The sequence below is a fragment of the Oncorhynchus mykiss genome, chromosome 6 (genome assembly GCF_013265735.2).
Source record: "Oncorhynchus mykiss isolate Arlee chromosome 6, USDA_OmykA_1.1, whole genome shotgun sequence".
NCBI classification, from domain to species: domain Eukaryota; kingdom Metazoa; phylum Chordata; class Actinopteri; order Salmoniformes; family Salmonidae; genus Oncorhynchus; species Oncorhynchus mykiss.
The window spans coordinates 50,719,198-50,744,387 of NC_048570.1; the positions used below are offsets into that span (position 1 = coordinate 50,719,198).

Genomic DNA, 25,190 nt, shown 5'->3' on the forward strand with positions numbered 1-25,190 from the left:
TATCTGGTCCCATTCCTCCTCTGTGTGTGTGTGTGAGAGAGAGTGTTGTTGATGATTCCCATTAAGGAGGAGGTATTTATCTCTCCACAGGTGGCTGTGCTCCATGTTTGGAATGTTTATTGTTGGCATCAGTCTTATAGTCACCCGTGACTATTATTTCCTATGCACACTTTTGGCTCTGCTAGATCACAAGGTAGTTCAATGAAGAATCATCATATTTCTTGTCCTATAGGTTCATTTTGCAAAGCACATCTATGGTCTTATTGGTCCAAATATAGGCCTGGGGTTTGCTATTGGTGGGTGCCGATGTGTTATGTAGAAACACATATGAATGATGGTCTGAAGCATCAGAAAGACAGACAGACAGATATAAATATAGCCACGGCCCAGCCCAAGTGTTGACCCAAGATCAGCGTCCAGGGGCAACTTAATCCTACTTTGTAGTGGATATTGTCTGCTATAGAATTACAGTGGTCTCAGGATGACTGCAAGCCAGGGGTTGAGACACATACGCCTTATGGGAGTTGCCTGCAAGACCCATGTATTGTGCTGAAAAATAAACCAAAATGGTGGCCTCTGTGGGTCTGAGTGGATACTGCACCCCCGGCTGGCTATAGGAGTGAGTGGCTTATGTCATCTTCAACAAACGGAAGTTCTTCGACTTTGCAACACTGCTCAATATGGACCTTATTTATACGTTATTATAACCATGTAACCCAGGGAAAACAGAGAACATCAAAGTGACTTCTGTTTCCTTTATCTCACCCGCCATAACATGCCCACACTAACCTAGAGGACTTTTCAGATGGGTGGCGGTGCGGGCTACAACACACAGTTCATGCAACACCCGGGCCCCAGAGGTCCCCCTGGCACGTCCCTGGCAGGGATGGGTCCTGCTCGTTTTCCGTCAATGGGGCCCCTCAGGGCCAGAGGATGCCCCAACACCCAGGCTACCCCAGGGCTCAGCAGGGACACACTAGGCCGCAGCAGGGACTCAAATGCCCATACAACGCTGAAGTGAGTCTCCCTCAGCGAATGACTTCACATATTTTCTAATGCAAACCATTTGTAGACTGACAGCCATAAGTTGAAAATATACAGTGTGAATTATAATACTATGTTAACACCTACGTACATTTTATTTATTTTATTAAGCTTGAGCTTTATATTGAGTTTAACCTAATGTCGTTTTTTGTTCGTGTCCAACTTCACCAACATATCTGTCGAACCCCTATTCCTGTCTGTCTGTTGCACAGCCTGCTGGGCTGTACTGTTTTCACACCCTCCCTCCTATGTGTGTGTATGCCCTGGCTGGCTACTGTAATAATACCCAAACTAGAGTCCAGAGTACAAACCAGTGTTGTGCAGTTTGCCTTTCCATCGGAGCAGTTCAATGGACAATGAACTAGCGGCTGGGGGAGTCAGTGGAGTTTACAACATCTTCAACCAGGCTGCAGTCAATGGGAGACAGAGTGAGAGAACTCATTCCACTTTCATTATATTTAGGTGTGACATTGTCCCAGATCTGTTTGTGCCGTCTTGCCAATGGCCGTAAGAGTTGGAAAGACGGCACAAACAGATTTGGGACCAGGCTTCTCTTTGTGTGTAGAGATGTAGACCTACGTTGCCTCTGAATGCCAAAATCTCAAAGCAAAACACATTGCTAGTATTTTTTGTACAGCAACCTAACCCTGCTCTCATTTTCTTTGTGTTCCAGCTGGGCAGGGTGATGCCTGGTTATCCAAGCTCTCCCCTTCTTGGAAACCCCACCCCTCCCATAACCCCAGGCAGTGTGATGCCCCCTACATGTCTCCTGGCCATGACGTCAAGCCCACTTACCTGCCTGACATCAAGCCAAACACGAACTCCCTACCCCCACCACTCCCCACAGGTAAACCCAAACATGACACTAGTGGTGTGTTTTCACCAAACTCACTTGTTGCAGATAAAAATCTGTGTGTGAGTCTTGCACACAAAATGTACCTTCTCACACCATTTTAATTATTCTAATGTTCAATGTGTTTCCATCACATTTCCAACTCTACCAATAGTTTTGGCACAACATCTGTTGTGTTAAATACCAAATGTGCCTACTCTGGTCTTGGCACGTGCACTCTAGCCAACATCTCGCAGATACAGGCTAATTTAAAAAAAAAAAATTTTTTTAAATTGTACCTTTATTTAACTAGGCAAGTCAGTTATGAACAGCCTAGGAACAGTGGGTTAACTGCCTGTTCAGGGGCAGAACGACAGATTTGTACCTTGTCAGCTCGGGGGTTTGAACTTTCAACCTTCCGCCACTAGGCTACCCTGCCGCCCCAATGGCTAGAAGGGCTTTTTGTTGAATTAATGTCAGATTTGACTTTTTGTAGCAGGTTGGGAGAATCTATGCAGCAGGTTAGCAGAATGAACGTAGCATAATTAGGTTAAGGTTAGGAAAATGTTTAGGATTAGCTAAAATGCTAAAACAAAAACAGAAGCCCTTATAAGCCATGACTCAGATACAGTGCGGGTACTAGTCTACATGATGAGATTATGGATCAGAGCAAGAATTGTTTTTATTTTTCAAAACGGCAGTCTAGCATTGATTATTATTATACCAGAATAAGACCCTCGACATTTATTGGAAAGGAGCATCAAGCTCATACCATGCACTTTCACCACCCTGTGAAGTTCATCATTTATTTAATCTGTTGCCTAATGGCCTAAACGGCATTGTTTCCTGAGTTGAAGTGGGAGGACCACACACCATGTCATCACGTGACTCCAAGTCTATTTCAAATTATTGTTATTATATCAATATTTGCGCATTAATGCTTTTCCGCCGCCATTTCTTGCATACCCTTACAAAAAAGTCCTAAAAAGTCAAAAAAAGTCAAAAAAAGTCCTCCAGGAAGTATGAATTGTCCTGCAGAAATGTAGAAAATCCTGCACAAACCTGACAATTCCTGCAGGACCAAACCCAGAGTGGCTCCCGAGTGGGGCAGCAGTCTAAGGCACTGCATCTCAGTGCAAGAGGTGTCACTGCAGTCCCTGGTTTGAATCCAGGCTGCAATCTAGAAGAAAAAGAAAGGCACACCTATTAGGCGAGGTGCTGGCTAGCGGAGTGGAAAACTTAAAAATAAATCAGTCCTTCTGTCTCTCTCTCACACCAATCACTCGTAAATTCTAGCTTCCAAGTTTTTCTCTTTCATTTCCTTGATTTCCTTTTTCTTTTGGAGAACATTCCTTTCCAGTGTGGTGATCGAGTAAAAGTGGACATTAGCTAAGGTCTCCAGGCTGGTCATGCGGATGTCCAGTGCCTCGTGGTTGGATCTAGCCTGTTCAGTGGCAGTTTTCAGCTCCTCTCTCAGCTGGATAACCTGTATTCGTAACTCTACCGACTGCATCTCTGCCTTTTTGTCCACGTTGTCAATGAATTCCTGCTTAATTTCAGTTAATGCCTGTAGAATAGCTTCTTGTCCAGTTGCCTCGCCTGTGTATTGTTCAGCCTTTGGTGTAGCCTCACGGTCCTTGGCTAGGCTAGCTGGTCTGTTAGCATTATCCTTAGGCTGATTCTTGCAGTTGGTGCTTGGAATCGTTGACAAAAATGACAAAGACGTGACAGTAAGCCTTAAAATTGAGTCTCAAGTTGTCGAGCGGTATTTTGATCAAAATTACAATATGCCTATATGTTTTGGAACAAACCGGTAAAATATTTAAATGTTCTAGTGAGGAGCTCAGAAAAGTACGTCCTCACATGGCGCCACTCCACATCCTCCCCGTACATGGCTTTTAATCTTCTTCCCATTAAGCTTTTCCATTTACAGAATCTTCCCTTGCTGACCCTGGCCACAACAAGATATGAGCAATCTACCATTTAAAATTAACCGGGCTAGTTTAACTTCATCTATCTCTTTCTCTATGGCATTGGTTAGTCAGATAGGGTGTAAGTGAGGCCCTGTGGTCTCATCAACCACCAACACAACTTTCCACTCTGACACAATATTACGCTTGCTTCTTACCTTGACCCTCTTTTTGCTTTCTATACGAGACGCTCCATTGCCTTCATGATCTCTCTTCTTCCTATGTCTTTCCACTACAGACCATTCAGCTCCTTGAGCCTCATCCTTGCTCCATATCATCAGAACGGTCACCCATAGATCGCATACCAGCACAGGTGTTGCTTCTCCAACCTCTCTCCATTTCGTCCACACTACTCGCCGCCATTTTCCTGGACCTTCTCCCACTCATCAAACAAAAGTTTCCTCAGTCCATCTACACGTTGAGGACCTATCCCCCAAATTCACACACACATTAATCGAATTGAAGACAAGGGGCTTGTTTGACATCGACTGAATTGCAGTCAGCGACTGATCTACCCATTGGACTTTCTCTAGAGATAAATCAAATCAAGCCCAAACTGCAATGTAGTAGGGAGTTGTAGTCTCCAACAACAGACCAATATTCTAATGAACTACAATGACCATAATCCATTGCGCGTCTACTAGTCCTGGCTGTGTTTCTTTTACACCTGCTACAGAAAAGAGACAAAATAATGAAGGACAGACACAGGTTGCATCGCAAGGTATCTCTACCTGAAAATACCAGGCCCCCAGCGTCCAATCTGGAATGTTAAGTCAAGCGCTCTGCTGGTTGACTATGGCGTAGCAACCTAGCGGTGCCAAAAGCCCTGGTCTGCAAGGTGTAAATTACGATTTGTTTATTATGAAGTTCGATCCCCACTGTGAATTATTTAAAAGATCTCTACAAATCGAGATATTTAGTTAAATAGTTATCCATTCCGACTGCTACCTTTGTCGTCACACAGGATCACATATTGACACAGACCAATCATGGGCTGGCAGAATGGGCAGGTAGAATGAAACGGCAACATCGGCCATGATCCTATGCTAGTTACGGCCACTTTCACCATGATCATTAGCAATTTATTTACTTATTTTGTGTTTGTGCCATTTAGCCCCATTCAGCAATATGGCACGCTTCAAATTCAAATACTTCCGGCTTCATGCGCCATCAGGTGTTTCCCATAGGAATACGTGGATGATGTCAGCGTTATCGCTATCTACTGGTTTTAATGTAGGCTATATGGAAAATACTGAACATGACCTAAGTGATTGATAGTTGGTATTCGGCAATAATAAAAGTATGCCTTATTTACTTTGAAGAACGATTAAAATTATGATTTTGTCAGACAACATAGGCAGCAGATCTAGTGATGAGATGACTTGAAATTAAATAAAGTCATAAAATAAAATAAATGTAATACAGACAAATGAAATAATTTTAAAGTAATGTGAGTAATTGATGGTTAATAAGTAGGGCTGTAACGGTACATGTTTTCATATCTAACTGTTTGGTACAGAGACCTCCGCACTGTGAACCCGAATGAATACATACAGTTGAAGTCGGAGGTTTACATACACTTTAGCCAAATACATTTAAACTCAGTTTTTCACAAATCCTGACATTTAATCCTAGGAAAAATTCCCTGTCTTAGGTCAGTTATGATCACCACTTTATTTTAAGAATGTGAAATGTCAGAATAATAGTAGAGAGAATGATTTATTTCAGATTTTTTTTCTTTCATCACATTCCCAGTGGGTCAGAAGTTTACATACACTCAATTAGTATTTGGTAGCATTGCCTTTAAATTGTTTAACTTGGAACTACCCATCCCGGACCCGGGAGAATTGTCATTAAATGACACTAAGTAGCATAACGTAACGGACAAAACATCTTACTAGAAAATATGAATATTCATGAAATCACAAGAGAAATAGATTCAAACACAGCTTAGCCTTTTGTTAATCACCCTGTCATCTCAGATTTTGAAAATATGCTTTACAGCCAAAGCAAGACAAGCATTTGTGTAAGTTTATCGATAGCCTAGCATAGCATTATGCCTAGCCAGCAGCAGGCATTCTTGTCACGAAAATCAGAAAAGCAATCAAATTAAATAGTTTACCTTTGATGAGCTTCGGATGTTTTCACTCACAAGACTCCCAGTGAGATAGCAAATGTTCCTTTTTTCCAGAAAAAGTATTTTTGTAGCCAAAAATAGCTCCGTTAGTTCTTCACGTTTGGCTGAGAAAACGACCGGAAATTGCGGTCACGACAACACCGAACGTTAGCTCCATAATATCCGACAGAAACATGGCAAACGTTGTTCATAATCAATCCTCAAGGTGTTTTTCAAATATCTATTCGATAATATATCAACCGGGACAGAGCTTTTTTCAGTAAGACCGGGTGAAAAAATGGCTACCTCTGTCTTTTGCACGACAATTAAACAAAGAGCCATCAGGTGGACACTGACGCAATGTTGTCGTTCAGGCTCATTTTTCGAAATAAAAGCCTGAAGCTATGTATTGTGATACTAGACACATTAAGGAAACCATAGAAAAATGAATCTCGTTGATATCCCATTCACTGCTCAATAGGGAAGCATAGGAAGGGACTCTTATTTAGAAACCGCTGTGTTCCTGATTGGACGTTTCTCATTCTTTTGCCTGGAATATCAGTTCTGTTATACTCACAGACAATATCTTTACAGTTTTGGAAACTTTAGAGTGTTTTCTATCCTAATCTGTCAATTATATGCATATTCTATTTTCTGGTCCTGAAAAATAGCCCGTTAACTTTGGGAATGTTATTTTTTTGACCCCTAGATTCAACAGGTTTTTAACTTGGGTCAAACGTTTCCGGTAACCTTCATCAAGCTTCCCACAGTAAGTTGGTTGCATTTTGGCCCATTCCTCCTGACAGAGCTGGTGTAATTAAGTCAGGTTTGTAGGCCTCCATGCTTCAACACACATTTTCAGTTCTGCCCACAAACTTTCTATAGGATTGAGGTAAGAGCTCTGTGATGGCCACTCCAATACCTTGACTTTGTTGTCCTTAAGCCATTTTGCCACAACTTTGGACGTATGCTTGGGGTCATTGTCCATTTGGAAAACCCATTTGCGACCAAGCTTTAACATCCTGACTGATGTCTTGAGATGTTGCTTCAATATATCCACATAATTACCTTTCCTCATGATGCCATCTATTTTGTGAAGTGCACCAGTCCCTCCTGCAGCAAAACACCCCGACAACATGATGCTGCCACCCCCATGCTTCACGTTTGGGATGGTATTCTTCGGCTTGCAAACGTCTCCCTTTTACCTCCTAACATAACAATGGTCATTATGGCCAAACAGTTATATTTTTGTTTCATCACAGCAGAGGACATTTCTCCAAAAAGTACAATCTTTGTCCCCATGTCAGTTGCAACACGTAGTCTGGCTTTTTTATGCCAATTTTGGAGCAGTGGCTTCTTCCTTGCTGAGCGGCCTTTCAGGATATGTTGATTTGGGACTTGTTTTACTCTGGATATAGATACTTTTGTACCTGTTTCCTCAAGAATCTTCACAAGGTCCTTTGCTGTTGTTCTGGGATTGATTTGCACTTTTCGCACCAAAGTACATTCATCTCTAGGAGACAGAATGTGTCTCCTTCCTGAGCGGTATGATGGCCGAGTGGTGCCATGGTGTTTACACTTGCGTACATTGTTTGTACAGATGAACGTGGTACCTTCAGGCATTTGGAAATTGCTCACAAGGATGAACCAGACTTGTGGAGGTTTACAATTATTTTTCTGGGGTCTTGGCTGATTTTTTAAATTTTCCCATGATGTCAAGCAAAGAGGCACTGATTTTGAAGGTAAGCCTTGAACTATATCCAAAGGTACACCTACAATTGACTCAAATTATGTCAATTAGCCTATCAGAAGCTTCTAAAGCCATGACATCATTTTCTGGAATTTTCCAAGCTGTTTAAAGGCACAGTCAACTTAGTGTATGTAAACTTCTGACCCACTGGAATTGTGATTCTGTGAATTATAAGTGAAATAATCTGTCTGTAAATAATTGTATGAAAAATTACTTGTCATGCACAATGTAGATGTCCTAACAGTCTTGCCACAACTATAGTTTGCTAACAAGAAATTTGTGGAGAGGTTGAAAAACAAGTTTTAATGACTCCAACCTAAGTGTATGTAAACTTCCGACTTCAACTGTAATTGTTTAATTTTTTTAAATAAAAATGTCTATGCCTGCGCTGTGTTGTATGCCATTGCCTTGTGAGTAAATCTGATCTGATAAAACATTGTAGGCTGTATTCGTTTTAACGGAATAGCCTATGTGCACTTTGAAATCAAATTTTGAATCTTAACTTGCGGATTTCAAACTACCCTTTCGTGAGGTGCGGATTTCAAACTATTATTTTGTGAGGTTCAGCCGGGAACTCTCTAGTTCTGTAATTGGAGGATTCTCAATCATTTTTAAATCTCCAGTATGTGAACATTTTGGATTCACAGTCGATTACAACGGCGATAGACAGAGTTGTGGGTGAATAGTTAATAGTGTGTTTGATACTGCTCAATGAGAATAGCCTATAGACTGCTTTCTGTGTTTGCAAACATTGCCGCACAAGGGCGATGTGCGCAAGTTGGTGGCACAACAAGGAGGAGTTTTTATAGAACAGCAGCAAAATAAGCAGCTATTTACAGTAGAAGTCAGAAGTTTACATACACCTTAGCCAAATACATTTAAACTCAGTTTTTCACAATTCCTGACATTTATTCCTAGGAAAAATTCCCTGTCTTAGGTCAGTTAGGATCACCACTTTGTTTAAAAAATTTGAAATGTCAGAATAATAGTAGAGAGAATGATTTACTAAAACGTTTATTTCTTTCATCACATTCCCAGTGGGTCAGCAGTTTACATACACTCAATTAGTATTTGGTAGCATTGCCTTTAAATAGTTTAACTTGGGTCAAACGTTTCGGGTAACCTTCCTCAAGCTTCCCACAATAAGTTGGGTGAATTTCGGGCCATTCCTCCTGACAGAGCTGGTGTAACTGAGTCAGGTTTGTAGGGCTCCTTGCTCACACGCTTTTTCAGTTCTGCCCACACATTTTCTATAGGATTTCTAAGGGCTTTGTGATGGCCACTCCAATACCTTGACTTTGTTGTCTTTAAGCCAATTTGCCACAACTTTGGAAGTATGCTTGGGGTCATTGTCCATTTGGAAGACCCATTTGCGACCAAGCTTTAACTTCCTACTGATGTCTTGAGATTTTGCTTCACTATATCCACATACATTTCCTGCCTCTTGATGCATCTATATTGTGAAGTGCACCAGTCACTCCTGCAGCAAAGCACCCCCACAACATGATGCTGCAACCCTCATGCTTCACGGTTGGGATGGTGTTCTTCGGCTTGCAAGCCTCCCCCTTTTTCCTCCGAACATAACGATGGTCATTATGGCCAGTTTTATTTTGTTTCATCAGAGCAGAGGACATTTCTCCAAAAAGTACGATCCCCATGCACAGTTGCAAAACGTAGTCTGGCTGTTTTATGGCGGTTTCGGAGCAGTGGCTTCTTTCTTGCAGAGCGGTCTTTCAGGTTATGACGATATAGGACTACATCCACAGGTACACCTCCAATTGACTCAAATTATGTCAATTAGCCTTTAAGAAGCTTATAAAGCCATGACATAATTTTCTGGAATTTTCTAAGCTGTTTAAAGGCACAGTCAACTTAGTGTATGTAAATGTCTGACCCACTGGAATTGTGATACAGTGAATTACAGTGGGGAGAACAAGTATTTGATACACTGCCGATTTTGCAGTTTTCCTACTTACAAAGCATTTAGAGGTCTGTAATTTTTATCATAGGTACACTTCAACTGTGAGAGACGGAATCTAAAACAAAAATCCAGAAAATGTACATTGTATGATATTTAAGTCATTCATTTGCATTTTATTGCATGACATAAGTATTTGATACATTAAGGCTCGTATGAATGTCCTGCATAATGTAATGTTTGTGTCATCATCGCAAATCAACTGTATTATACTTAAAAAACACTTCAACCAGTAAAATGGCTCTTTGGCTAGCTTTTGTTACAGCCTATATCAATGAGCTTTAGCATTCTAGCACACAACTGCTGCATCTAAAATAGTTATTTTGCAAATACCTTAAAAAAAAGGTAGGGGATAACCAGTCAGAAAACCAGTCAGTATCTGGTATGACCACAATTTACCTCATGCAGCGCGACAGATCTCCTTCGCATAGAGTTGATCAGGCTGTTGATTGTGGCCTGTGGAATGTTGTCCAACTCCACTTCAATGGCTGTGCAAAGTTGCTGGATATTGGCGGGAACTGTACCACGCTGTTGTACGTAATCCGGAGGTTGCCGAGTAGTCTTATTCTCCGCACAGATCGTGCATGCGGCGATGAACACGGAGATGTCAGGAACCATGGTAGGCCACCAAAAGCGTTGTCGCACAAAGGCCAGGGTGGGAACGCTGCGCCTCAGAACCTGCTTCCCTATTCCGCTCAGCACGGGGTGGAAAGGATGGTCTCTGGTTCCGGGGTTGTAGCTGTGGAGCTATAGCGGGGTGACAGCACATCCGGCCTGACATTCTTGGATCCCGGTCGGTATGAGAGGGAGAAGTTGAACTGGATGAAATGCAGGGCCCATCTAGCTTGACTGGAATTGAGACACTTGGCGGTGCGGAGATATTCCAGGTTCTTGTGGTCAGTCTACACAATGAACGGATGTTCCGTCCCCTCCGGCATATGGCCGAAGAATATGGCCGCCAACTGTTGTTCCCATACTGCTGTAGCCCATGGAAAGCCCTCCCGGACATTAGCGTGATGAGGTATGCTACCTTAGTGCGGTCCGAAGGGAAGGAGGAGGGCTACAGCTCAATGATGAGGGAACACTGAGCGAGAAACTTCTGACAGGTGCCCAACTCTCCATGGAAGCATTCCGGGGGAGTTAAGCGGGGTTCCTGGGAAACCGGGGTGGCCAGGGAGGTGGCGCTGCTAACAACCGGGTTATTGAGGGGCTGGGAGGTTACCATTGTGGTAAACTGCCTAACAGACAACCTGCGGAATTGTTCCAGCAATGTGTTCAGCGCTCGGTCCAGGCGTTCGGCCAAGTTCTGGAACCCTTCCATAAGAGAACGAAGCAACTTCTTGTGCCTTCCAATGATGGCTCCTTGGGAGGAGATGGCATGGTGGAGCTGGTCCAAGTCTGCTGGGTCAGTCATGGCCAGTACGTACTATCACGTTTTAGGGAAGACCCAGATGCAGACAGTGTGAAAGTAACACATGTTTATTACTAGAACAGGGGACAGGCAAAGGGCAGGAAGAGGTCAGTAATCCAGGTCAGAGTCCAAAAGATACAGAACGGCAGGCAGCCTCTGGATCAGGGCAGGCAGAGGGCAATAATCCAGGGTGTTGTGACAAGGTAGAGAATGGCAGGCAGGCTCAGGGCAGGCAGAAGGGAAAACCGGGAAAACGCTGGTAGGCTTGACAAACAAAACGAACTGCCAACAGACAAACAGAGAATACAGGTATAATTACTCTGGGGATAATTGAGAAGATGGGTGATACTTGGAGGGGGGTGGAGTCAAGCACAAAGACAGGTGAAACAGATCAGGGTGTGACAACAGGACTAAGATTGAATCCTACAACACCGGCTCTGACGCTCGTCGGATGTGGCAGGGCTTGCAAACTATTACGGACTACAAAGGGAAACCCAGCCACCAACTGCCCAGTGAAGCAAGCCTAACAGACGAGCTAAATGTATTTTATGATCGCTTCGAGGCAAGCAACACTGAAGCATGCATGAGAGCATCAGCTGTTCCGGACAACTGTGTCATCACTCTCACCGTAGCTGATGTGAATGTTGACCTGTTTAATGTACTTGCTCATAAGTCCGCAGGCCCAAACAGATTACCAGGACGTGCACTCACAGCATGACCAACTGGCAAGTGTCTTCACTGACATTTTCAATCCCTCCCTGACCTACATATTTCAAGCAGACCACCATAGTCCCTGTGACCAAGAAAGCCTAAATGACTACAGCCCTGTAGCACTCACATCTGTAGCCATGAAATGTTTTGAAAGGCTGGTCATGGCTCACATCAACACCATTATCCCAGAAACCCTAGACCCACTCCAAATCGCATAGCGTCCCAACAGATCCACAGATGAGGAAATCTCAAACGCACTCAACACTGCCCTTTCCCACCTGGACAAAAGGAACACCCATGTGAAATAGCTGTTCATTGACTACAGCTCAGTGTGCAACACCATTGTGCCCACAAAGCTCATCACTAAGCTAAGGACCCTGGGACTAAACACCTCCTTCTGCAACTGGATCCTGGACTTCCTGACAGGCCACCCGCAGGTGGTAAGGATAGGCAACAACACATTTACCAAGCTGACCCTCAACACGGGGAACCCTCATGAGTGCGTGTTTAGTCCCTTCCTGAACCCCCTGGTCACCCACGACTGTGTGGCCAAACACTACTACAACACCATCATTAAGTTTGCAGACGACACAACAGTGGTAGGCCTGATCACCAACAACAATGAGACAGCCTATAGGGGGGAGCTCAAAGACCTGGCAGTGTGGTGCCAGGACAACGACCTCTCCCTCAACATGAGAAAGACAAAGGAGCTGAACGTGGACTACAGGAAAGGGGGGCCGAACACATCCCCATTCACATCAACGGGGCTGTAGTGGAGCGGGATAAGAGTTTCAAGTTCCTTGGTGTCCACATCACCAACAAATTATCATGGTCCAAACACTCCTAGACCGTCATGAAGAGGACATGACAACACCTTTTTCCTCTCCGGACACTGAAAATATTTGGCATTGGTCCCCGTATTATCAAAATGTTCTACAGCTGCAACATCGAGAGCATCCTGACCGGTTGCATCACCACCTGGTATAGCAACTGCTCGGCATCCGACCGTAAGGCGCTACAAAGGGTAGTGCATATGGCCCAGTACATCACTGGGGCCAAGCATCCTGCCATCCAAGACCTCTATACCAGGCGGTGTCAGAGGAAGGCCCTAAATATTGTCAAAGACTCCAGCCACCCTAGTCATAGACTGTTCTCTCTGCTACCGCATGGCAAGAGGTACTGGAACGCCAAGTCTTGGTCCAAGAGGCTTCTAAACAGCCTCTTACCCCCAAGGCATAAGACTCCTGAACATCTAATCAAATTGTTACCAAGACTATTTGCATTGCCCCCCTATCTTTTAAACCGCTGCTACTCTCGGTTGTTATCATCTATGCATAGTCACTTTAATAACTCTACCTACATGTGCATACTACCTAAACTAACCGGTGCCCCTGCACATTGACTCTGTACCGGTACCCCCCTGTATATAGTCTTAATTTAGCTATTTTACTGCTTCTCTTAATTACTTGTTACTTTATTTCTTATTCTTATTCGTATTTTTGAAAATGCATTGTTGGTTAGGGGCTCGTAAGTAAGCATTTCACTGTAAGGTCTACACCTGTTTTATTCGGTACATGTGACGAATACAATTTGATTCGATTTGAAAACTCTCATAGGAACACAAAGGAGGAAAAGGAGAAAGTCAAAAGCTCCGGCTGAAATGTAGGAAGTCAAAAGCTCCAGCTGAATTGTCCTTATCAGTTGTCCAATAGAAGAGGGAGTAAGAGTGTGCATAGTGTGACGATAGATCAGAGGCCATTAGTCTCAGAGGTGTAAAGATACAAATCAACTGAGAATGTTTATCATGTTTTATTTTTTGTTCATTTACAAGTCATTTACAAGTTTATATAATGTTGAACAGTATGGAGTTAATGTTCAAAATGGGGGACTGATGGGGTATAAACGTTAAATATGAAATATCCTTATTCATGTTACTGAGAGAGCAAGGGGAATGCAAAGAGTTTACATTCTGTCAGAACATGTTAGTATCAGATATTAGGTATCCTATGGAGAGGAGAAGGGCCACAGTCTGGTTTCAGTTGTTGGGTTGTAATTAGAAACACTTGCTACCCCAGAAGTTAATGTGTAGGGGTCAATGGAGGTTGGATATAAGCCAGGGGCTTAGAATTTTACTAAGTAAGGGGAAAAGCAATCATATGGTTGCAGTCACTGATAAGGGTGGATAGCTGTGGATTAGTGAGGAATGGGGGCCGAGGTCAGGTCAGGTCACACAAAGGGAGAAGGAACAGTTCATTACCCATATCATTTAACTTCCTGCCTAGCAACTGAGAAGTATTGGCTGTCCAATGTAATGTAAGGAGTAGACTTAGCACAGGAGGAAGTTATAAATATATGTACTTGTGTAAATATGTCTCTGTCTTATGCGCATGTGTGACCCAGTGGGTGAATAAACTTGGTTTGAGCTGTATTAGTTTTCCGTGAGTTTTGACTATGTTTAGTTAGAACCTAACACTCAGAATTCAATCAATTGTATATTTTCTCACAAAACGACCAGGAAGCTTGAAAAAACAGGCAGAGTTAATCAATCAATCAATCAATCAAATGTATTTATAAAGCCATTTTTACATCAGGAGATGTCACAAAGTGCTATACAGAAATCCAGTCTAAATCATTTACAATAGGCCAGCATAGCCGAAATACTGATCAACATGAACACTCGTAAGAAATAAAGGTGTGAAATAATGGTGAGACGTAATTTTACATTAAAGAAAGTACTTGGAGCCTTAAGCCTAATAAAGGTACCCAGCCGCTCTACAGTGCATGCAACCTCCTATCCGAATGCTTGAAAAAACAATACAAGGTAATAAAATTGGGTTTGAGGTTGGGTGATTGTGGAGGCCAAGCCATCAGATGCAGCAATCCATCACTCTCCTTCTTGGTTAAATAGCCCTTGCACAGCCTGGAGGTGTGTTGGGTCATTGTCCTGTTGAAAAATAAATGATAGTCCCACTAAGTGCAAACCAGATGGGATGGTGTATCGCTGCAGAATGCTGTGGTAGCCATGCTGCTTTTGTGTGCCTTGAATTCTAAAAGAAATCACAGACTGTGTCACCAGCAATGCACCCCCACACCATCTCTTTGCTTATTTGAGCTGTTCTTGCCATAATATGGACTTGGTCTTTTACCAAATAGGGCTATCTTCTGTATACCAACCCTACCTTGTCACAACACAACTGATTGGCTCAAACGCATTAAGAAGGAAAGAAATTCCACAAATGAACTTTTAACAAAGCACACCTGTTAATTGAAATACATTCCAGGTGACTACTTCATGAAACTGGTTGAGAGAATGCCGAAGGGGGTGGAAAGCGGTCATCATGCAAAGGGTGGCTACTTTTAAGAATCTCAAATATAAAATATTGTTGGATTTGTTTAACACTTTATTGGTAACTACATGATTCCATATGTGTTATTTCATAGTTTTGATGTCTTCACTATTATTCTACAATGTAGAAAATAGTCAAATAAAGAAAAACCTTAATGAGTAGGTGTGTCCAAACTGTTAAATGTGGTACTGTACGGTACTGTACTGTATGGGGTAGTGTGTGTAAGGCCAGTGACAAAAAAAATCTAAATTTAATGCATTTTAAATTCAGGCTGTAACAACAACATTTTGAAAAAGTCAAGGGGTATGAATACTTTCTGAAGGCACTGTATGGCCTCCTCCTTGACAGGCCTCTCACAGACAGGGGTCCTTGGATGGACAGCTTGCACAGCTTCCCCACGCACGGCGTTGGATCAAGGGTGACCTCGTTGAGGAGGAGATTCAGGAGCCCATCTACATAGCCTGTAATATTTTTGAAAAGGGACACTTTGTTAAATGGGTAGTGTCGTGTCTTTGGCATCATTAAAACTGAAGACTTATTTATCAAATAACTCTCTGTAATTATTATTGCGCGATTAAACTGATTAATCATGTAACTGTAATTAAATAGGAAGTCAGGGCACCAAGGAATATATTCAGATTATAAAGTTATAATTTTCCTAGAATAACTTTCAGATATTTTCATATCTGATCAATTAGTCTTCGAATGTATGAATTATTTTTTACCTCACATCAGTCTCATTCCAAACGTCGTAAATTGTTGCAGAAAGTCCGGGTAGCCAATGTGTGGGGGCACCGATTAGTCGGGCTAATTGAGGTAGTATGTTCATGAATGTATAGTTAAAGTGTCTATGCATATATGATAAACATAGAGTAGCAGCAGCGTAAAAGAGGGGTTGGGGGGGCACAATGCAAATAGTCCGGGTAGCCATTTGGTTACCTGTTCAGGGGTCTGATAGCCTGGGGGTAAAAGCTGTTAAGAAGCCTTTTGGTCCTAGACTTGGTGCTCCGGTACCACTTGCCATGCAAGTGAAGAGAACAGTCAATGACTAGGTTGCCTGTGGCCAGTGACAATTTTTAGAGCCTTCCTCTGACACCGCCTGGTGTAGAGGTCCTGGATGGCAGGCAACTTTGCCCCAGTGATGTACTGGGCCGTACACACTACCCTCTGTCGTGCCTTGCGGTCAGAGACCTAGCAGTTGCCGTACCAGGCAGTGATGCAACATGTCAGGATGCTCTCGATGTTGCAGCTGTAGAACCTTTTGAGGATCTGAGGACCCATGCCAAATATTTTTAGTTTCCTGACAGGGAATGGGCTTTGTCGTGCCCTCTTCATGACTGTCTTGGTGTGTTTGGACCGTTCTAGTTTCTTGGTGATGTGGACACAAAGGAACTTGAAGCTCTCAACCTGCTCCACTACAGCCCCGTCGATGAGAATGGGGGCGTTCTCGGTCCTCCTTTTCCTGTAGTCCACAATCATCTTCTTAGTCTTGGTTACGTTGAGGGATAGGTTGTTATTCTTGCACCATCCGGCCAGGTCTCTGACCTCCTCCCTATAGGCTATCTTGTCATTGTCGTGTGATCAGGCCTACCACTGTTGTCGTCTGCAAACTACATAATAATAATGGTGTTGGAGTCGTGCCTAGCCACGCAGTCGTGGGTGAACAGGGAGTACAGGAGGGGACTGAGCATGCACCCCGAGGGGCTCCAGTGTTGAGGATCAGTGTGGCAGATGTGTTGCTACCTACCGTCACCACCTGGGGGCAGCCCATCACAAAGTCCAGGATCCAGTTGCAGAGGGAGGTGTTTAGTACCAGGGTCCTTAGCTTAGCGATGAGCTTTGAGGTATGGTGTTGAACGCTGAACTGTAGTCAATTAATATCATTCTCATGTAGGTGTTCCTTTTGTCCAGGTGGGAAAGGGCAGTGTTGAGTGCAATGGAGATTGCATCATCTGTGGATCTGTTGGGGCGCTATTCAAATTGGAATGAGTCTAGGGTTTCTGGGATAATGATGTTGATGTGAGCCATTACCAGCCTTTGAAAGTGAGTGCTACAGGTCTGTTGTCATTTAGGCAGGTTGCCTTAGTGTTCTTGGGAACATGGACTATGGTGGTCTGCTTGAAACATGTTGGTATTAGACTCAATCAGGGACATGTTGAAAATGTAGACAGCTGCCAGTTGGTCAGAACATGCCCGTTGCACACGTCCTGATAATCCATCTGGCCCCGCGGCCATGTGAATGTTGACCCGTTTAAAGGTCTTACTTGCGGCTGTGCGGCTGTGCTTCCCTTTGTCGTCTGTAATAGTTTGCAAACCCTGCCACATCCGACGAGCGCCAGAGCCGGTGTAGTACGATTCCATTTTAGCCCTGATTTGGTGCTTTGCCTGTTTGATGGTTAGTCGGAGGGCATAGCGGGATTTCTTATAAGCTCCCGGGTTAGATCCCGTACCTTGAAAGCGGCAACTCTACCTTTTAGCTCAGTGTGAATGTTGCCTGTAATCCATGGCCTCTGGTTAGGGTATGTACATGCAGTCACTGTGGGGACGACGTCCTCGATGCGTTTATTGATAAAGTCAGTGACTGATGTGGGTGCTCCTCAATTCAATCAGAAGAATCCCGGAACATGTTCCAGTCTGTGATAGCAAAAACAGTCCTGTAGTTTAGCATCTGCTTCATCTGAACACTTTTTTATAGACGAGTCACTGGTGCATCCTGTTTTAATTTTTAGTTGTAAGCAGGAATCAGGAGGATAAAATTGTGGTCAGATTTACCAAATGGAGGGCGAGGGAGAGCTTTGTTCGCATCTCTGTGTGTGTAGTACAGGTGATCTAGAATGTTTTTTTCCCTCTGGTTGCGCATTTAACATGTTTAAAGATTAGGTAAGGTAAAACTGATTTTAGTTTCCCTGCAATTCCCTGTATCCTTGGTATCGCCTGCTTCCTGAATCCCAGTGTTTAATGCTGTGTTAGTCGAAACTAGGAAACTCAGACATTTCAGATTTGCTAACTGGTTGAACATGGAATGTGTGTGACTACAACCAGTTAACAAGTCAGAGTTTCCAGAGTTTCCTAGTTCCGGCTAGCATGTGAACACGGCATCACACTGGGCGATAGCTGATTAACGCTAAACTTTGTTCTCTTACATTGAGGCGGAGTTGAGTTTTGATAATGGGTTCGCAGGATTCACTAGCAACATTGAGCCACCAGTCGAATCTTCTAAAAATGTAAATTCTGAAAACGCTTACCGGTACCTATGTTTGTCTTGTACAACTAAGGCCCTTCTGCAGGGTGCTGAAATTCATACTTTTAATAAAAACTTTTAGCAAATTCCTACATCTGACTTTTTCCTCGTTGCTCGTACTACGTAAACTGAGATTCAATTGGCTCCGTGCTATCCGGGATCGTTGGGACACCCCTACACCATTGAAGTTGGCATCATTGGTTATGGTTAGGGTTATGGTTAGTGTTAAGATTAGGGTAAGGCGAAGGGTTTAGGGTAGGGACGTCGCAAGGTTTCCGGATAGCACGCACCCAATTGAATCTCACCTTATGTAGTAAGAGCAATGAAGAAAAAGTCAATGGTTGTATAAATTTCAGCACCCAGCATTTTGAGAATTGACATTTTTAGAAGAATCAACTGATGGTGGCTCAATGCTGTTACTAGCAAATCCCACGGCCAGTTATCAAAACTCAACTCCACCTTGAAATAAGGGAACAGAGTTGAGCGTTCCTCAGCTAGGGGAGAGGGGACCTGCAACTTTATGATGGAACTTTATCAATGTGCTAACTACTGTAATTATTTTATACTTGGGTCAACCTACTTTCAACTGGTTTCATCCAAATATCATCCAATTTGATTAAAATAAATATGATTTTCCAAAGCTATCTTATAGCCAGCCATACCATTGAAGGTTATATTGAAAGCACAATCACAATCATTTGAGGAAATTGCAGTTTATTTTTTATTTCACAATTCATTTTCATTACACAAATAACATTTTGATCTTAGGATCAATAATGTCACAGCTGTTTTCCTAAAAAAGTGAAGTGCCACTCATGCACACCAGCTCTACATGAACAGTACAGGCTACAGGCTATAAAATGTTATGTTCTTCACCGTGTGAGTCATAGAAATTACGATCTTGCGTTCGGGCCTTTCCGGCAGTCTTTGTGGTTTTTATATGCGGGAACATAAGTTGTGTAATTGTAAACAACAAAGATTTTTTTCTAGTTAGAACTAATGTATATTAGTTAATATACAGCACCAACTACATTAATATCTGACAATATGTGCTACCTGGCCTTTAAAGTACAGCATTTTGCCACATGGGGTTTTGTGCTAACCCCACTTTTAGATTCTGATCGGTCACTGACTGGACTGGCTATTTTCTATTTAGGCCCAAGAGTCCCTGTTGGAGCAGGTCCAGACTGAATCGATGACATGAAACTATTTTGAAACGGTCAGTGTGGATTCCAGGCTACAAAAGCCTAGCCTCGGGTCCTTTTCAAATATTGTCAATTTGTTGCTTATAATCTTCATCCAATAGATGGCACTAGTGGACATTGTGATGATGAGGTCTGGACCATTTGAGAGGTGGTACCAGATGCCATTAAATTCAAGGAAGTTATGAAATGTGAGGATTTGTCTTTTAAAGATGAATAAGATTAGGTGAGGGGCTCAAATAAAAACAAAGAGTAGACCACCGGAGCTTGTATGGAATGAAATATACATTTACAAAAGCTTAACTTGCATTTAGCCTTTAACATTTTAAACAAAGAATGTTACAAAAGTAGTTTATTGAGTCAAAAGTTTTGAGTGAAAGAAAGGCTTAAGTCATCCACATCTTCTCTCAGCCATACGCCTCTTGCCTGAGTGTCTAGCACTCCTCCCGTTCTCTCTCAGTTTAGGTTGACAAACTCCTTGGTTTTTGGGGCTTTCAGCCTGGGCATGACAGATTAGCCCGGGTGCACAGTTGCAGCGGTCAAGATTCCTCCGCAGTTTAGAGCGTCCTCCTCGCAGGAGGCAGGTATCTCCCTCCTTTGGGATGGGTTGACATCTTTTCACTTTTAAATAGCGGACGCAGCACAGTCCTGCCTCACAGTCTTCAGAGCGCACGCATGTGGCCTTCTCTGCAACTGGAGAGGGAACAGGACAGTTAATACCACACTCAGATATGCAGAGCTGCAAGAGTTGGAGGCAGCACACACAGTTTGGGACCAGGCTTTCCTTTTCCAAGCTTTCTTACCTTTCCTTGAGTTGTCGTCATCATCATGAGCCTCTATTTCTTTACTCTGGTTCTTTTTCTGAGATCCATTGCAGGTATTTGTCTGTGTAGATATAGGAACTACATTACCACTTACACATGACAGTCAGCAGCACAATTAAAGTATGTTATGTTAGCATTTCAGTTTAAAAGGGCAATCTGTGATTTGTACATTTTGGACTTTTGAAATCACGATATAGTAATTTATTCTTGAAGACAGTGGAGGCTGCTGTGGGGAAGATGGCTCATAATAATAGCTGGAACGGCGCTAATGGAATGGCATCACACACATAGAAACCATGTGTTTGATGCCATTCCACTAATGCCCCTCCAGCCATTACCACAAACCCGTCTTCCCAAATTAAGGTGCCACCAACCTCCTGTGCTTGAAGAATATAACATAAATGCATCCTGAATTTAGTTCAACTGTCATACCCCATCAGAACCCAAAACATAAGCTTGTTTTATTTACTCTATTGTTTGTAAACAATGCAATTGTTAACAAACACTGTGAAGCCTCAACATGGTTAAAACTATACATTTGGCGCAGCGGTCTAAGGCACTGCATAGCAGTGCTAGAGGCGTCACTACAGATCCAGGTTCAATCCCGGGCTGTGTTGCAACCGGCCGCAACCGGGAGACCCATGAGGCGGCACACAATTGACCCAGCATCGTCCGAGATAGGGGAGGGTTTGGCCTGCTGGGATGTCCTTGTCCCACTGCGCTCTAGCGACTCCTTGTGGTGGCCAGGCACATATACACTGACTTTGGTTGCCAGCTGTACAGTTTCCTCTGACACATTGGTGGGCTGGCTTCGGTGTTAAGTGCGTCAAGAAGCATTGCGGCTTGGCGGGGTCGGGTTTTGGAGGACGCATGGCTCTTGACTTTCGCCTCTCCCGAGTCCGTACGGGAGTTGCAGTGATGGGACAAGACTGTAATTACCAATTGGATACCACGAAATTGGGAGCAAAAAAGGTAAAAAAAAGAAATATACACACATTATATATATATATATATATATATATATATATATATATATATATATATATATATATATGAATGAGAGAGAGAGAGAGAGATCATCTCATGGATGTCAGTACTTGCATATAGCTTTGTCTATGAATTTGAGAGAAGTTACATTTATCTTTCAACTGCAGATTGCCGCTTTATGTTATTAATTAAGAGGTAATTTGGCACATACGGTCACACCATAAACAGTGAGTTCCAAAAGTATTGGGGCAGTAGCTAGGTTTCCATCGAATTGGTGACAGATTTTCATGTGAATATTCTAAAATCTGCATAAAAACAATATGCTAATTCTCCCTCCAGAGATGTTTTCCCATCAAATTGACTTGTTCCTGCTAAAAGTGTTCCTGCTAAAAGGCTGTGCGTGGTGACATAGTGCACATAAAAATACCTCCCATGTACCGAATTAAAAATACAAGTTAAAGGGGTTTCCATTGCATCTTCAACTCTGCTGATGGTTTCCTCACAAAATAAATGATGTCATATAGCGAGTGTGCCAACTCTGGATTTGGCACGTGCGCTCTAGCCAACAGCGCGCAGATACATGTATAGACTACATGATGAGATTATTATGGACAAAAGAGCTGATTCTTTTTATTTTGTCGAATGGCAGCCAAGCATCAATGATCATCATGGGGCGGCAAGAAGCCTAGTGGTTAGAGCGTTCTGCCAGTAACCGAAAGGTTACTTGATTGTATCGCTGAGCTGACAAGGTCAAATCTGTTAACCCACTGTTATTAGGCCGTAATTGTAAATAAGAATTTGTTCTCAACTGATTTGCCAAATTAAATATAGCTTATATAAAAAAATATATATAAAATAAAAAATGTCACTAGAATAACACCCTTGTTATTTATTGGAATATAGCATCAAGCTCATCACCTTGCACTTTCACCACCCTGTGAATTTCATCATAACTTTTCATCTGTAGCCTAATAAACTACACACTTTCCCGACGAATGATGGTTATTATAGCAATATTTGCACATAAAATCATTTCCACAAACATTTCTGGCATAATTTATTTCATTGACACAAATTGGACTCATTGTCTAGCGTAAATGTTATTTTTCCATCAAGCATGTTATATCTGACATGTTCTTTAATCGCATAAAACGCTTGGAAGGAAAACTAGCTAATGAAATGTTTTGTTGTTATGGCTCTGTTCTCCAGCCCTTTTGAAATTATACAATAGTTAAGATGTTAAAGTGCAAACTGTCAGATTTCATTTGAGGGTATTTTCATCCATATCGGGTGAACCATTTAGAAATTACAAATTGTTTTTGTACATATTCATTTTAGGGTACCAAAAGTATAGGGACAAATTCACCTTTGTGTATTGCAGTATTCAAAAGATAGTATTTGGTCCCATATTACTAGCTTTCAACTATTACATCAAGCTTTTGAGTTATCCTTTTTTGGGGTGGTATGATATTTATGCCTCACTTATCGTTACTCACGATTCATTCAGGACTACCCGTAATCATGTTAATATCCACATTTATGTAGAAGTGTTTAGAAACATATTATATTATTTAAGAATTAATTTGACTACCCAGTGATAACATTCTCAGATCCCTTCTTTCTTATCTCTCTCTCACACACTATAGCACTCACCGCTGACAGACTGCGTTCTTGATCAGGTAAAGGTGTCCTGTGACGGCGAGAAGATGTATCTGCCCTGCGACGTGTGTTCACATTATTCTGTACATACACCGTTCCACTGTGCGGGTCCACCTGTATTACGAAGAAAAGCATTGGCCTAATTCAATCTGAAAAAAGAGACACTTGAATGACACTTGAATCACTTGAATCCACACAGCTGCAAAACGTAGCCTAAGCATCACTGGTCAATCCACTGCAGGTGCTCTCACCTGTTCCAATGGATCCATCGCTTCTTTAGAGGATCCGATTAAATTGGAGTCGAGGCTGCGCACAAAACAATGAGAACACATGAAAAGCAAAGCGATCGTAGGTGTCCACATTGTTGACCAAACAAAATGACACATAATATCCAGCCGTTGTAAATAGCAAAATCTCTAATACAGAAGACGAACCCACTTTTCTCTGAGCAGAGCAGGTGTATCCTGGTACTTATAACCCTACACCGGCCCACCCGCACATTGTAAAGCTTCTACTTCTTTCATTGCACACCAAAACCCACACCAATCCCTCCTCCCAACACACAGAGGCTCTTTGAAATGTATTTTTAATAAATAAGAAATATTCTTTGAACAAACCGCATCAGTCGACATGGATGAGAGCTACATCCTGGCCGACCGGAACATATGGTAAGCTGCTCTCTTTAGAACTAGACTAGTTTAGGCTATAGGGGGAAATGTCGTAAAATGAAGAATTGTCAACCGTTTGATGGTCTGAGATCCCTATCTATCACTCCTGTAATAATAATAATTAGGATATTAACTGTCTAAAATAACGTAGTAGGCTATAATAAATGTGTTACCGCCACCTTATTTTGATATTTCCCTATTCTCTAAGTAGGCTACTTGACTCTGAAATGATTTTTAAAAACTAAGGGTGTTAAACACCTTCGTCCTGTGTACCTTTTCCTTGCCCAATTGCTTAATCTTTTTTGTTAGATACAAATCAAACATGTCAAAGTGAGGGCAGGTATTTACGAGATCAGAGGACTGATATGAGGGGTTGATTCTGTCAAATTTGTTTTTACAAATGTTAATGATATATTAGTCTACTTTTCATGATGTTAAATTAATATATTGAATAATCTATATCATCAGGCGATGTATTGAATCATATATGACACTGTGACTGCACCCATTGGGAATCTCCTCCCTGCACAAATTGTCTTATTTCAAAGGCTCGAGCTAGAGGGATGCATTTGGGAGCTGCGGGTCCCGAGTCCGACAGAGATCATTGCGGCGCGGTAGGCATTTTTCATGCTGCGGTTGGGAGCGGACGGTCAGACAGATTACTTTGTTTTGTCCGGGAGATTATTTGGAAACGGCCACATTTTTGGTTTGCGTTAGTTTAGGCCTAACTTTGTCGTATTCTTCATAAACTATCAGAATTCGCTGCTTCGGGTGATGTAGCTTACCTCTCCTCTCCTAGTTGGGCGTCTGAGATCAGGTGCGACTAGTATATGTGTGTTCTCAATAAATAGAGTAGGCTGTCTATGAATGTCACGTGGCAGTTATCTTTCCAAGGAAATTAAATGTGATTAGACTATAGTTAACTACAGTCAGTGTCTGTAAATAAATATTGATAATGGAAAGAAGTGTAGGGAGGTGCAACCATTGAGTGATGGTGCAATCAAAAAATGACAATCATTGAAAAGGAAAAGGCGCAACGAGCATAGGCAACTATGGTGAGCGAGCATTGCGCCTATTCTATTTCAATAAATATTGATTCACCCCTTCATTTCTCTCTGTCTGCATTACAGTGGCGGTTCTAGACCATTTCAACTGGGGGTGCCAAGCTGGGGCCAGTTATACTGTAAGAGGAGCCAGTTACATTAGACGTTATTGTTGTCATATCGTTGTCTTCACCGCATTGCAGGCATTAGCAGGCAAAAGACCATGTTCATAATCATTCAACAATTTATTTGCATTTTCTGTCTAATAACAGATGTAAAAAAAGAAAAATAGCAAAAATTATTAAGAAATTATTATTTCATACTCCACATTTAGGGAGGCCACAAGGGGGTCCAAAATTGTTGTGACAGGGGCACTGCTTTTTATTTTTTTATAAAAACTTCAGCCA

At 42.4% G+C, this 25,190-nt stretch overlaps 2 protein-coding genes across 4 annotated transcripts in view; one reads left to right on the top strand and one right to left on the bottom strand.

Moving 5' to 3' along the window:
* The window catches only part of LOC110526115 (dickkopf-related protein 4), a 45,525-nt gene extending 22,034 nt beyond the window's left edge, over window positions 1–23,491 (bottom strand). Inside the window, exons 1-4 of one of the 2 annotated variants that reach the window (XM_036980391.1) lie at window positions 23,324–23,491; window positions 23,067–23,186; window positions 20,406–20,487; window positions 19,098–20,295 (exon numbers count right to left, since the gene is read on the bottom strand). In XM_036980391.1, coding sequence (XP_036836286.1) covers window positions 19,994–20,295; window positions 20,406–20,487; window positions 23,067–23,186; window positions 23,324–23,458 — 639 coding nt within the window. In that variant the 5' untranslated portion in view covers window positions 23,459–23,491 and the 3' untranslated portion in view covers window positions 19,098–19,993. Of the gene's footprint in view, window positions 1–19,097; window positions 20,296–20,405; window positions 20,488–23,066; window positions 23,187–23,323 lie in introns of those variants that run through there. The other variant, XM_036980392.1, reaches the window with a different exon arrangement.
* Window positions 11–23,923, top strand: LOC118964907 (zinc finger MIZ domain-containing protein 2-like). 2 transcript variants are annotated; one of them, XM_036980393.1, is made up of 3 exons: window positions 11–1,472; window positions 1,718–1,891; window positions 15,508–15,704. In XM_036980393.1, the coding sequence occupies exons 1-3, from the start codon at window positions 1,394–1,396 to the stop codon at window positions 15,579–15,581; spliced, it is 327 nt and encodes a 108-aa protein (XP_036836288.1). In that variant the 5' UTR covers window positions 11–1,393; the 3' UTR covers window positions 15,582–15,704. The 2 variants fall into 2 exon arrangements, with proteins under 2 accessions (XP_036836288.1, XP_036836289.1); XM_036980394.1 differs by lacking the exon at window positions 15,508–15,704 and adding an exon at window positions 23,060–23,923 and having other exon boundaries at window positions 90–1,472.
* The last annotated feature ends 1,267 nt before the right edge of the window (window positions 23,924–25,190 follow it).